This window comes from Nestor notabilis, unplaced genomic scaffold, assembly GCF_000696875.1.
Source record: "Nestor notabilis isolate BGI_N333 unplaced genomic scaffold, ASM69687v1 scaffold34594, whole genome shotgun sequence".
NCBI classification, from domain to species: domain Eukaryota; kingdom Metazoa; phylum Chordata; class Aves; order Psittaciformes; family Psittacidae; genus Nestor; species Nestor notabilis.
Window position 1 is genome coordinate 1 of NW_009925733.1, and position 15,000 is coordinate 15,000.

Below are 15,000 nucleotides of genomic sequence, written 5' to 3' on the forward strand. Positions count from 1 at the left end.
CGGGTTGCCGGCTGGGCTTGAACCACAACAATGTGTCCTTTGAAAAATATGAAGAGGGGGAAGAAAAATGTATTTGTATTAAACTTCAGAGTTTGAAATAGAATTTCTTATAATTTCTCACTGTTCATGTTTATGGGAAAAGTGATTGCATATGTAAAACTGTAACGAAGCTTGGCTAATTTAGCACATGGACTTTTAATAGCGTGAAGTCAGGGTGCAGAGTATAAAGGTAAAATTCTCGCATCTGCTGTTACATGTTGTTAACTCCCTTAGCAGACATTAAATCATTTCAAGTACAATAATAGTGTGGGAGGTAAATTAACTAACCATTAACAATCTTATAAATACACAATTAACATGCCAACATTTATATGACACATTGATGGGGCAGCAGTAATTTTTGATTGGGAGTTTGCAGACCTTTTAGAAGCCTGAGGCGGTTGCTTAGTTAAACAAGTTCTTACTGCTTACAGGTAAGCGTGGCCTTTTCTAATGAGTGGTGTGTAAAGAATTACATTTAAAGAACATTCTCAGTGCACTTTTAAAAATACCCATACACTGTACTTCCTTGTGTCTCTGTTCTCCAGGTCACACATACTAGTCACACTAGGAGGCCTTTAACATGTAAATCACAGCTGCCTTGTGGTAGGACGTTTGCCTTATGGCCTCTCATGTTGAGGACTGTGAGAAATCCTTTGGGGAGAGGAGACCTACTTCCTGTAATGGAAATAGTCACAAAATAGAACTTGGAGTCGGAGCGTGGTGAGTTTGGCTGGGACCTCTGGAGACCTGGTCCCACCTCCCAGCTCCGAGCGAGGCTGGCTCAAGCATGTTGCTCAGGGCCTCATCCAGTTGGGTTTTGAGTATCTCCAAGGATACTGGTGGAATGTGTTTAGCAAATAGCATAATTTAGTAAAATGTATGGTAGATGGAGTGTATTAATAACAAGCAGCATGTCAGTTTTATTCCTCTACCATTCCTTTATTGAATTCCTTCTTGCTGCTGGGCCTGTTGTTTAATATAATACTTTTGGATTTGTCTGGGTTTTTTTTTTTAAAGCAGAAAGAACACAGTTTCTCGGGGGAAAAAAAGAAAGAAGGCAATATTTGTGGCCAAGGGAGCAAAAAAGCCTTAAATTATGAAGGATGTAAACTTCTCGTGAATGTTCTAATTAGTAGATGCTGATGTTTGGTGGTAGTGGGGGTACGGATAGGGATAGTGGGTTTGCAATTTACAATACACCTTCAAAATTTTGGGGGTTTCGTGATTCGATGAGTGTCCAAATAAAGCATTACCTTTGCTTCTAACTGTTTAAATGCAGAAGCTGCTGCATGGGGCTCTATATGTTAACACACTTTTCCCCTCGGAATCGTACAGGGGAAATTATGAAATGTGTTTTCCTGGAGCAAGCCTGTCTGATGCTTTCTTTCACTTTCTTCTATTAAAATCTGCCAAGAAAAGGCCAGCTGCTTTTATGAGATTTTCATGGGATATGGCTTTGTGTGATTTAAAATTGTTCCTTTTCCTTTGGAATTTCATTCTTGCTGGCAGAAGTTTTGCGAACAGCAACTATAGAGCTCAGTTTTGTTGTTGTTTCTGTGTTCAAAATGCTAAATTAACACATATAGTTCTGTAGCTGGTATTAATGATTAGAAAAGCAGTTGGGATTTTGAACTTCTGGCCAGGCAGGAGCATGGAGTCACACCTTTCAGAGGCAGCCCAGGCTTGAATTAGCTTAACACATAACTATAAATCCACAGCTACAGTAAAACAGGATAACAGTGTGAGTGTGGCTTGGGTTTTGTGGTTTGGGTCTTTTTTTTTTTTTTGTCCTCTATTTTGTAAGGCTGCTTGAGTGCTCTGAATGAAATATTTTAGGTAAGTGGCAATTACTGCTGTTAGAGTGCTTAAGAATTCAGGCATGTGGTATATGATCATAGAGCTTTTTCTATATTACAACAGTTACCCTACGTGAAGCACTGTGCAGCAGCAGATGTTCAATATTCTGCTCTGAGATACTAACCTCTTTATGTTTAGAATTTTTCCTGGAAATACAAAACCCAAAGAGGGTCTGCACTAAAGTAATCAGAGAGTTAGCATGTAGGGGCAGAAGAAAAACAGTAACATTTTATTATGATGGGTGAAGAGAAATTCAAAACCCTACCTGGTTTTGTAAACTTATTAATTTGAATGGACAGATGTTTCTCATGTGTATTTTCTCTGTGTCCTTCTCTGTGTAATACTTCAGAGTATTTTGCCTTACAGCAACATTTCATTGTAGAGTAATGGGACCTGTCTGTAGGTGTCTGTTATGTTCTGTTGCCTTGGGATTCAGGTTTTAAGCTGTCCTTCAAAACCACTATTCTTTATGCAGTGTAACTTATGTAAACTGGAGCAGAATTAAAATAATTCACTGTACAAAGCTGAGTCAGGTTTTGTGCATCCAAAATACAAACCCCCCTGAGTCAGGGTTTGGATTTTGTTGTTTGCTTTCCTAAAACACTCTGTATATTATATTTCTAGGTACGTGTGTCCATGAAACAAGATGGAGAGAAGATAGTACAGTGAAGTGTCGGACTGGTGGTGTATGGACAGAATGGCGTTCCTGGACAACCCTACTATTATACTTGCTCATATTCGGCAGTCACACGTGACCAGTGATGACACAGGGATGTGTGAAATGGTCCTGATAGATCACGATGTCGACCTGGAGAAGTTTAATCCCTCGTCAACATATGGGGACAGTGGTTCAGAAACACAGGGAAGCAATGGTGAGACTCAGGGCTATATATATTCCCAATCAGTCGATATTACCTCAAGCTGGGACTTTGGAATCAGAAGACGATCAAACACAGGTGAGTGATGTTTGCAGCCAAGATCACATTAGCCTTTTAAATTCAGTTTCTATTAGTCTGGCTTGCACGAACAAATCAGAGCATGACTAGCTGGGTATGTGTCAAACTTTTCCTTTTGTAGTGTCGAGACCCTTTTTATAAAAGGACGTGCAATGATTCAGTTACTTTATTGTGCTGTCAACTGAGTTTTAATTGTTGTTTTACTTATTCATGTGCAAAGGTAGTCAGTTTTATATATATAAAAAAATAAAACTGTAAAGACATCAGGTCTAAATCCTAAGTAAACAAACAATCTTTGATGTTTCCATTGTTAATGTCTGGAGAGGTGTTAACTTCTGACTAGGATAGTTGTTTCCTGAGAAGAATCTACCTAGTGAGGCATCAAATCTATATAAGAGAGGAATGAAGTTTGATGTGAGACAATGATTTGTCTGTGACCTTGAGCTGGGATTTGAGTTAACAAATAAGAAAGTTTAAGGGTGTGTACACAGCTTCAAAGTATGCTCGGTTTGCCTTGACTGGAAGAAAGCTGTCCCATTAGTTTTTTCATATGAAGGATATTCAGACTTTTGCTTATACCTGGGAGATGCTGTGAATGAAAGTTCTGCAATATAAAATATATATGAAAAGGTTGGTGTGAGGTGGTCAATGCTGTTCTCTCTTTGGGGTTTTTTTTCTATGTTACAGTGTGTATCTATTTTTCAAATTATTTCTGAAGGTATTATAACACCACCTAGAGCTCAGAAAAAACATCTGTACTCCACCTAAGGAGTAAAACGTTGTATGGTGTTGAATATCTTGAAACACCTTTCATGACTAAGAAGTTGTCAAAAGTTCAGAAAAGACATGGCACTGGTCTCCTGTCATGGAGAGTTAGATTTGGAAACTAAGACAAATATATAGCTGCAGCTGACTGTAAGGCACGGTGAGAAGGTCAGTGTGCCAGGCTGCCTAGCATTGCCATAGAGGTCTTGTTTAGTTCTGTTGATGGCATAGTTTATGGGGAAGGAGAGGCAAAGTTTGTATGTAGAATTGCTCAAAAAAATAATTCTGAAGGAATTATTTCCCCAAGTGAGTAAGTTGATAGAATAATCTCCATTTAAATTAGGGATTGAAACCATTTCAGTTTCCAACTGGCGACATATTCTAAAATAATGGTTAGGTCACTCAGTCCACTGGGGAGCCAGTTTTTTGCCTCTCTTCATCTGGTGTGTCTTCAATGTTCTATTGTCTGTGCTGGTCCCACTAGGAACCTAATGCAGTTAGCAAGGGAATCAGGCTCTGATTTGAAACAGAGTGGGGTGGAAAACAGCCCACAAAGAATGTGCGTTGATCAGTACTGAATCCTCTGCAAAAAAACCAGGAAGAGGAATAAATTCAGTAGACAGTTCACTTTTTTTTTGTATTATAATGCTATTTTGTGTTATTTGTATTATTACAGTGATAGTGTCTTCATAAATTGTAGAAATAATGTGTTACTGTAGAAGACTCGACAGACCTCTGCAGAGGCTACAGAAGTGTTGGTAATTAGGTGGTCCTCACTGGAGTGTGCAAATTTGGAAATGAATTTTATGTGCATTCTAATGTGAAAGTTATCCCCTCAGTCCTGAAAGTGATGTGTACTGAGTGAGACATGGTTGGGTATTATTGCCCATCATGTTTGTGAGGATGCAGGAGCCATCTGCCACCAAATTCCTCCTCCTTTTCTGCAGGAGCTAGGTGGGATGAAAGTAGGTTTTGGCTCTGGGCTCCATCTCTTCACTGCCTCCTTTCTGCCATATCCAGAGGGGTGAGACCAGTAGATCGGAGACAGATCTGTGCGGGGTGATGGGAATATGGGAAACAGCAAAGTCTCCCAGTGGACATGGCTGGAAACAAAGGCTCATCTAGTTGCTAATAGTTAATGAAACAAGAGCTACATTTGGTCAGTGACATTTGTCACACGGAAAGCTTTCAAACTAGCATGCTTCTCATGAGAATGAACCTTAAATAATTCAGACTTCTAATAGGTACTGATAATTCCATCTAATTTAGAGTTACTGTAGTACAGTCCCACAGTAAATGGTCACTGGTGATCAGCTGTAGGTAGAAGAATAGGATGGTGTTAGTGGAGATGGTTGCTGTATTTTAGTGAGTTTGTATAGACAAGAGTCAAAAAACCCCAGATAGGATAAAAATACACGGTTCTTATTTCTATTATATGTTTTTTTCCTTTATCCATTGTTTACATGTGAATCTTGAATCTAGCAGATATTTCATGATGGCTTATTTGGAAAGAAGGGGTTTAGGAGGTAATTTTGAGCTACAGTCTCTAGAGTAATTGGAAAACAGAAAGTTGGGGTTTTTTTTATTCTTTCAGATAAAAACACAACAACAGTGTTTTACCCAATATTTAAACTTATAAGTGGGGATACTTTTCTTATTTCATTAGGAGTAAGATACACAGAGTTATTTAGGCACTAACCCTACATTGGCTTAAGTGGAAAACAAACATCAAGGTCTCTGTGTTTGTACCTTAAACTGCTTGCTACAGCTGTTAAACCTCAAAGTATTGGGTTTTTTCATCACTTTCCAGCTGGAGAGGAGATCACTTCTGTGTCCACAGTTCGGTTCAAAGAGTAAACGTAAAAGAATAATAATAGGATGGATAGAAAATATTTATTAACCTTTTTTTAATTGGTGAAATGGCTCAGAGAACTCAAATTGTATCTAAAAATTGTCAGAGCAATTTAGCATGTTTGAATCTCTTCTGCAAACTCATTTTAGTTAATGAATGATCTCAATACATCAAAATTGCTAATATATCCAGGAAATTGTTTCTTTCAGTGATCAACATTTAGTCCTACTTTCCACTCTAATCTGCTTTCTTATTTTGAGTGGCCACTCCACAACATCAGTTATTTCAGGTGGTCATTGTCTCAGGGTAGCTTCTACCAGGTTTGGACAACCATTTCCTAAAAGAGACCTTGCTGTTAACAAAAAGGTATCATGTGGTACCCTGGTCTCTTAAGTTCTTTGATCTCATAACTATTTCAGGCTTTTTTTCAAACCATATTTTGAAAATGGAGGCAAAATATACATAAAGAAATATTATATTCATTTTAAGATTTGACTAATGTTGTGAAGATACAAATCATTTATTTTACTACCTATAAACTGTTTCAGCGCACTGAAGAAAAAGCTATGCTAATTTATATAGCTTTGACATTTTATAATTTTCATGATTTTTAGATAAAGGATTTTATATTTAAAACTTTAATAGTCTAGTCTGAGTTCATTTATCTTTAATTTTTGAAACGGGTAGAGTAATTCATAACAGTAATTTTATTCCTGTAATGTAATATTCACTTCAGTTCATTTGTGCATTAAAATTCCTTTAAGACCGTTATTAATGATTTATATAATGAAATGTCATATTAATCACAGAAGTTTTCACATTTTATTATTCTCTTCCATGTTAATACTATCTTTATGATCTCTATTAATGTTTTATATGCTCTAATTTCAATTATAAATCAAGAACATTTTCATGTTTTTGTTGGTATTTGCTTTTCAGGGGTGCCACCTTTAAAATTTTATGACTTTTCCCCCTACATATGCAGTATAAAACATCTTTATTCATATAAAGGTAGTTAATTATGTCTTTGTTTATAGTAAACTTTCATTGACAAACTTATAGTTATAATATTTCTTTTCAAGCTCAGAGACTAGAACGTCTGCGGAAAGAGAGACAAAATCAAATAAAATGCAAAAATGTTCAGTGGAAAGACAGAAATACTTCTTACTCAGGTAAAAAGAAAAGATCTTCCATTTTCCTACTGTGTTTATTTCTCCTTTTGATGGTTACAACATTTTCATTCATAATTTTCATGTCAGCTTTCAAAGCATAGAGGAAATGCTAATTATTGTATTTGCCTCCCATGCCCCAGTTGCCGGTTTCCCATAGTTTATTGCAGGGGGGTGGTGTGCCACAGGGGTCTCATTTGTTTTCAGCAATGACTAGGGCGTTCCGAATTATTAGTAAAGGCAAAGTAAAGAAAATACGTTTAAAACCTACTCTACTGGTCTGAACTAATTCAAGTGGCTGCTTTATTTTTTTGCGATGTAAGGTATTAATACAGTGTGTTTTGTCATCTTGTAGCATTGTTATCTTCTAAGGCTTCTCTTGTCTCAGTGGGCAAGAAATGGAGGTAGTAAAGCTCTTGGTGTTACTGTGAGGTCGTAAGGAACACGACATTTCTTTGCTGATTGGCAAGTGTCTGCATTCAGAATGCAGGATCCACCTAAGCTGTGGCTTTCCGGCTGTTTCCAGTGGCATTTGGTGTACTCGAGGTGATGAAGAATTTTGTAGAGTTGACTCTTACAGATAATTTTAGTGGTTACTTTTCTAGATAAGGGGAATCTTAATCTTAAGAAATAGGTATCAATATGATCTACTTAAATGAAAGTGTAATAAATGCTGCCTTACCTTATCTAGCCTTTCCTTGGGAAAACTGTTATCACTCATTTCTTACAAAAATAGGCTATCTTTTTTTGAATTATTTTTTAAATTATATTACTATTTCTAACTGAATGTCCTACATAGTTTAAACTGTAATACATGAGATGAAAAATCTGTCTCAATTCTCGTATTTTATAGCTCAAGCTAGTATCTATTCCTGTTATATTTAACATACATTCAAACCTTTGTATGGTCTGTCATGCCTACTTCTTTCAAAATTTGTGTGTATCTTAATGAGGTCTCCATGTAATCTCCTTTTTTTGCCTAAATCCCTGAATCTTCCTGGCTGTCATCTGCAGAACCTTCTCCAGCTCTACAATATCTTTTTTTAGAGGAGTGAGCAAAGCTGCTCACATGAGCAACACAGTTGCACTAATCCTTAGAACACTGTTCAGCTTGTTCGATACCTCTGTTAATGCATTCTAAAATGTTTTTGCCTTTCTACTTCTGTAAGCAGAGTTGTAGGTTTTAAAGGTTAATCTACCATAACCTCCAACTCTCTTTGCTCAATATTTTATAGCGATTGACCAATGATGATGCAATTCTCTTTCTCTATCCCCATCTATACGCTGCTTGATACTGCTTTACACTGAATTGCACTCAGACTCCAGTCCCCTGCTGTGTCTATGCTGCTTGTGTCATCTTATTCATGTGGGCTTCACCACGACGCTTAGTTCCTTTTATGTGCTGCCCTGAAGATAGACATAATCTGTCAGCCAGCAGTGATGGAAGTGTCCCCCTCTGTAGGAATGTGCTCCCTGCTGCAGAAGAAATTTGAATAAAAAAATAAGTAAGTTATGTGGAAACTCCAGGCACTCGCTGTCTCTTGGCAGAGCTGATTTTCCTTCTCTGCTCAGGCACAGAGATTCTGCACGTTTCTCACTTATTTATGTGAAGAACAACACAGTAGGAAGAGGCCAGGAAAGAGAGGAGCCCTGGAGGATGTCCACTGTGTCCTCCTCCCTGTCAAGCGTGTGCGTATGAGGCTTTGTTCTGTTTCTTGGGTTCAGCATTATTGGCAAATACGTACGAGTGCAATAGCAACAGAAATAGCTGCTCTTCGATGGGGGGAATTTGGCTTCCCTCTTCTGACTGAGCTTTAGACAAAGTCGAGCCTATGATGGAACCCATGCAAACTGCAAGGATACTGTAAAGTTTCTGGTTTGTCCTGTTAGAGTCTGGTGACACCACCTCCAGTGATCACTCATCAGAGAGATGCCTTGCTATAGGGAGAATCTCTTCTAGGCATCTCTGCTGTCCTGCAGTTGGATCTGTAGTTGCAATTTGAGGCATCTGGCAATTTTGTATTTGTGATTTCCATTTTTATTACTATGTACAGAAATAAAGGTACACCAACCAGGATAAAGGGAAGTGAGAGACAAGTAATTTTGTGTATGATAATGAGGGGGAAAAAAAGAATATTTTCTGCTCATCATCTGTTTCCCTGCTGTCATGAGACAAGCTGTTTGCTTTGTCAGAAATGAGTTTGAGAGATAAGATGGTAGTAGTGTAAAGACTTGAAAAAGGAAATCTCTATACATTCGGAGACAGTTAGAGGTTTAGCAAACAAAGGTGTTTCAGGGGTAGCTGACGGACTGGAAGTGGAGGTCTGGTGGTTTTTGTTCTGTGGTGCCACCAATTCACATCACTTTTCTGTGCATCTGTTCTCTTTCAGTAAAATGAATGTTTCAGCTTCGTGCAGTGTAGAGATCAAATTCTGTTAGTAAAGCAGTCTGTGGGCCCTATAAACCAAATAGGGATATACGTACAAAAGGTTATCCTTTTTATAAAATACTAGGTGTTTTTAGATAAAAGCAAGAAATAAGGCGTTGTATTTACATCTTACATTCATTCATTTCAGAGCATATAAAATGTAAATTAACAATATATCAAGGGAATCTTTCAAAAGCCTTGCATTCAGCCCACATAGCATAGCTCATATAGCTAACAAAATCACAGAAGCAGAAAAATACACATAGTGTAGACTCACAGCAAAACTTAGTTTTAATTAAGAATTAAAAAATATACAATTAAAGCAGTTTTATATAAAAATATGATCTGGTTTTTTCCCTGAAATTTGAGAAATTAAAATGCGGGGGCTTTTTTCAGTGTTTGTAATTGGAACTCTTGAAGCCCAAGTCTGTTAGGAATTAACTGACAAACTGCTCAGTGGAAGATGGTAGTCCTTCAGAAACCTTGTCTATCTTCTAGGTATCATTAAAAAGTTTTGGGTGGTTCTTCCTAAATGAGTTGATTTTTATGAATTTTTCTGGAAAAGGAAACCTGCAGTCAGGCACCTGGATTTACAATTGTAATGGATGTAGAATGTACTGTATATAAACTCTTCGGTCGTATGAGGTACTTGATTTGAGTAAGAACTGTACAACACTCAAAGCAAAACAGATGTCACACTAAAAATTCAGAAGAATTCTTGAGATCCTCTTTTTGTACATCCCAACAAAGGAAACAATAGACAAATCATCTTAACATTTCCCTAGAGACAAAACTTGAAGATAGAATACTTGCTTTTTCACTTGAACCAATAAAACCCTTATATTGCATTCCAAGGTACAGAGTACTTCTCAAATGCCCAAGAAATACCAGTGAAGGGTAATACTCTAGCATAATTGCAACTGAGATTGAGATTTTATTTTTTTTACATGGAAATAAGCTTGTTAAAAAACCAAAATACCTCATGGAGTTTAAGTTGCCACATTTAAAAGAGATTTAATCAAGCTCTTTTGGTTCATCGCAGCCTCTCACAAGACTGTTGGGTATCTCCTAGTGCCACTATTTAGCACTTTTGCCAACTGTCTGAGTTTTCAGGCAATCTGCTGATAAAAATAAACTGAGCTTTTGACTAGTTATAATTTGTCAAGTTTTAATTTCATCTTTTAAGAAATTAACCAACTCCCTGCAGGTTTCCTTTCTCTGGAGGAGCAACATGTAAATCTCTGAGATGCAAGAGAATCCAAATGTAGGAACGCAGAGCAGAGCTGGTCTAGGAGAGCTGGTATTGGTTCTGTTGGTTCTCAGGCAGTGATTGATGGAGTTTGGGGATACCTGGCTCCTAGAGCAGATGTGGAAAACCTTGTCCAGATTCAGTCATGGCTTCTTGCAGATGAGACCCATCAGTACTAATATGCTAAAACACCCTGGGCTCTGTCCTGATTTTATAGTGTCCTTGTAATATAAGAAGTCCTAATTTGGTGGGTTTTTTTGGTTTTTTGTTTGGTTTTTTTTTTTTTAAAGTATGCCTGTAAATTTTGAGTTAAACACTTACTGGAAATTCAGCTCTGCAGACTTTTCATATAAAAATTTCTGTTTGTCCAAGTCTTTATGAGCCTTCCCAGACCACATAAAAACTCACTCTTACCACCTTTGTCTTTAGCAATTTGCTAGTTTTTATTGTCCAGGCTATTTGTCTGGAATAGTGTTTTCAGGTTTGAGTGGTTTTTTGAGAGGAGACCAAATCCAGTCTACCATGAGAAGTAAAATCTTTTAGGTCAGTGTAGTCCCAAGCCTACTGCTGGCAGCACAGTGATGTTATAATGTGGTAATGGGATAGTGTAGTATTGCTCTGTAATGTGTATCGAGCTCAGCTGGAAATGCTTCTGCATGGCCTATCATAGATGTATCAACAGTTCTTTGGCATAGTTTAGACATGTTGATTTAGAAATGGAAGTCTATATGTTTTATTTTGTTCTCCCTCTTAAAATGTTATCTTTCTGTGGTGAACAGTGGCCTCTGTAGGTCTCCTTGTACAACTCTGATCTCGTTTCTGATCTACAGCAGAGGAGCTGAGCTCACTATTTGAAAAGAAGAATTTCCGAGTAAAATCTCCATGTTCTGGGAAACAGTCAATACTGTCTGTGCGACTGGAACAGTGCCCGCTGCAGCTGAATAACCCCTTCAATGAGTACTCAAAATTTGACGGCAAGGTAGGTGGACCAAATGTTTTTCTCTCATACCCAGGAGGTCCCTGACCTGAGGATGCCTTAGGTAGTTATTTATTGTGTGCATTTACTTGTTCAAGCTTTAACTAGGCTTTATAGTAGGCCATCAGTTATTTTAAAGCAGACACCTAGAAACATGCTTCTCTATCTATTCTGTCTGGCTCCATAACAGCACTTGCTAAATATTCCATGATTTATGCTGTCTTTATTCTCAAACTGCTCCGGTGAGGGTGGGAAAAGCCACTGTCTGTTTTGAGGGTGTAAAGCTGAAACATCATTAGGTCAATATCAGAGGCAAAAAAAGGACTAAACTACGTTCTGCTCAAGTACTCAGGTCTGTAATACGTGGAGGAGGTTCATTGAAACCTGGTAGGTCAAATTCATTCCTTGACTACATTCCTTTGAAGAGTTTGCATTTGATGTTACTTAGAGCTGTGGGTAACTGTCTTTCCTTGTTTACATACTCTTTGTTGTCAAATATTTTCCTCTGCCATAAACTCTGGAATCAGAGATATAAACATGGGTGTGATGTATCAGTGTCATTGTTCCAAAACAATTATAACTGCTGCACTGATAAGTTTTCTGCTGGATTTATCTGTGGAATCTCCTGTGGGAGTATGAAGTTTGAGCTTCATTACCATTGTGATGGAAGAATTTCATATTCTGTTCAGTATTCTTGAAGTGGAAAGTCAGATATGTAATTCCACTAACGTATCTAGAAGTGTTCAGAAGATTGTGAAATGGTAACATTTAAACTATGAAGTCCACATAGCAAAAGCTGCCTCTGTTGTTATTTCATACTTACTGGCACGTGGGAATTAGTGCTAACTCAGTTAGAGGTGTTTTAATGGTCACAAGCCCAAGATGCCTTTTTTCTAAACTCGCTGTGTATATTATTTATTTTTAAATACTGGACCATCTGAGATACAGAAGAAACATTATAGTTCAGTAGTGAGTTATTTTATTTCAGTTTTGTTGTATTTCCAGACAGTAATGTAAATTCAAAAACCATCTAGCTTTTAAAAAAATATTTTTAATGAAATATCACAAGTCTCATTTATTTTTATTGATAATAGATGAGTAGTATTTTTCACATAAATACAATTCTTTCAGGGAATAGTGCATGACTTATTTACATAATTAACAGAGCCACATATCTCTTGGGGAAGTGGTACATAATTGGGGAGAGGCAGGGGGGATGAGGAGGGGCTAGGGGCCTAATTAAACATGTCTTAAAAAAAACCCTACTTAATTATGTATTTACTCAAGGGATCTCAGTGGCTCTGAAATCTTTGAGATTATAACTAGGCCTTTGGTTTATATATGTGTATTTGGAGGTTGTAAAGCAGATTTCAGCTTGAGTAACACCCGTTTTGTGGAGCACTGGCAAAGCATGAGGAGAGCTCTCTACTTGCTGTGCCGAAGCTCTTTGTTCATGTGTGCACTCAGCTGCATTCTGAATTGTTTTAAGTTACCACTAATTCAACTCCCTAACGGACCCAAAATCAAATAAAACCATTCTCTTCAGGGGCCTTCCCTCCTCCTTCCAACATTTGATGTATTGTTTCAGCTAATCGGTTAAAAATAAGAAAACACTGCGTGCTCTAATATCAACCAAACCGATTTATTAATATACTTACATCTTGCAGGTGTTTTCTGCCAGATAGAGTGTCTTTTTCATAACCACTTCTGCAATTTTATGAAATAATAAAATTTTAAAGCACTCTAATTTCTTCTTCTTCTGATCAGTTCATTAATTATCAAAACAGTAGAGAATATGGCTTGTGAAATGCAACTGCAATGGAAGCATTCGAATCAGCTCAAGAATTCAGGTCATTCTTGTCCCACAACTACACAAGATAGGTCTGTGGCTTCCATATACATGGTAAACTTCAGCTCTTAACGAAAGATACACGTACACAATAACTACTCTTGATTCTATCTTCAAGCTTTTCCATAGAACAGTTAAAGTAAACCAAACCCCTGCATCTCTTTCCATGGTTTGTATATCATGTGGGTTGTACATCTTGGCTAATGAATCCTGAAAACTCTTGCTAAGAATATTGTATGAAAAGAAGCCTTTAGTTATTTACAATTACTTTGCCATTTGTATAGAAAATTACTTGAAGGCTTAAGAAGTCAGATTTAAAATTAGGATTTCCAGATTAAATATCATCCATTTTATAGATAAATCTATGACTGTTTCTGTTTACAGAATTTGGAAAATCAAACTCTGATGGCTTATTGTTCCAACTCACTGACTTTTAATAAGGTTGGGAAAATAAGACTGACTGTAACACAGATTGGAAGGTCATAGCCAGACACTACAACTGAAACACCGGGGTGTTGTAATGGCTCGTTTCAGTGACACAACTGTGAGATTCACAACATGTAGTTTCATGCTTTCATTAATTGTTTTAAAAGCATGTGTTATCTTTTCATTCTACAGAAATCTAGACTATTTCTTTTCAAATCACAAGTGTAACTTACACGAGTTGCTGGAAAGCGTAGCGCTGAGTTTGCTTTGAGGTACTAATCTTAAAGGATCCTGATTTAGTACAGTATTAGTGTCAAGAGTATTCAACTGCATGGTCATTCCCACTAGTAAGAAAAATGTTACCAAGATGTATTTAGTTACTGGAAAAGAAAAAAACCATGCTACGATCAAACATTCAGTTTTGTAGGAACCATGTACTGAATGTGTAACTCCTGCTAAGGCCTCTCTTTGCAGTTCCCCTTGAAATAATCTCTGAAGCCAGCCCACATTCATTTTTCTTCCAAGTCTCTGCTACCTTTAAGAAATTTTAATCACTAAAATGTCTTGTCAATCCAATTTTTGAGATGTTTGCCACCACAGGGCTGCTCCTACAGCCCCAGCAGGATGTTGGCAGACAGAGAAGTGTTTCAGGACAATCAAAACAGAGATGCTGCAGAGATGCAAAATAGTCAGAGAAGAAAGTTGGAAAACCACAGTCAAAATGTAAGGAAAGGATCATTCAGCTCTAGGATAAACTTGAGTTACAAGGCCAGAAATCTTTCCTATGTGCAGACTAGAGTTTTAACTTTTATCTCTGTTTTCATGACTACTAGTTGAAAATGCTGATTAAGGAAGTCTGGCTTTTCTGACTTTAAAGAGGTTTGCGTGTTGACTATGGGAGATAATCGAAACAAAAGTAGCTCAGCATGATCTTTGGCTGGACAGATGCTGAAAATCCTTTTGTGAGGAGTGGTACCACTGGATAGTGTTACAAGGTTTCTTATGGTTAATTCTGGTAATGGGTTAAAACCCAACAATTTCTCTTGTAGCAACTGTTTTAAAAATGATGCTGTAGAAAGCATGGGGGAGGGGATAATTCATGAGTGCTAATTGCTTGGCTGTTAATTTTCATAAGTGTTGATAGAAGCAGTTCCTTAAATTAAACTTTGTTTAAAATGTATCAGGGGAAATATTCCACAATGTTGGGCCCGAAGTGAAAATTAATATGAATGCTCTGGCAATTAACACGTACTGGTTAATAGCTTTTAGCAGCATTTTGGGATGATAGTCCTTAAATACATTTTTGCATGCTGCTCTTGTTTCAGTCTTGTTTGACTGTATGTCTGGATAATCATGAACAAATGTTTTCCACAATCTCCAGTATTAAATAGCTTTACTCAAAGAAAGTAGATAAAGAACTTAAGAAAGAAG

At 37.3% G+C, this 15,000-nt stretch overlaps 1 protein-coding gene across 1 annotated transcript; it reads left to right on the forward strand.

Annotated features, from left to right (window-relative positions):
* Positions 1-2,596: 2,596 nt before the first annotated feature.
* LOC104404682 (target of rapamycin complex 2 subunit MAPKAP1-like) lies at positions 2,597-11,297 on the forward strand (the record flags this gene model as incomplete). Its single annotated transcript, XM_010013177.1, has 3 exons — positions 2,597-2,855; positions 6,555-6,644; positions 11,149-11,297. Coding segments are annotated over exons 1-3 (498 nt in total), but the record flags the coding sequence as incomplete, so codon positions are not given.
* Positions 11,298-15,000: the final 3,703 nt, after the last annotated feature.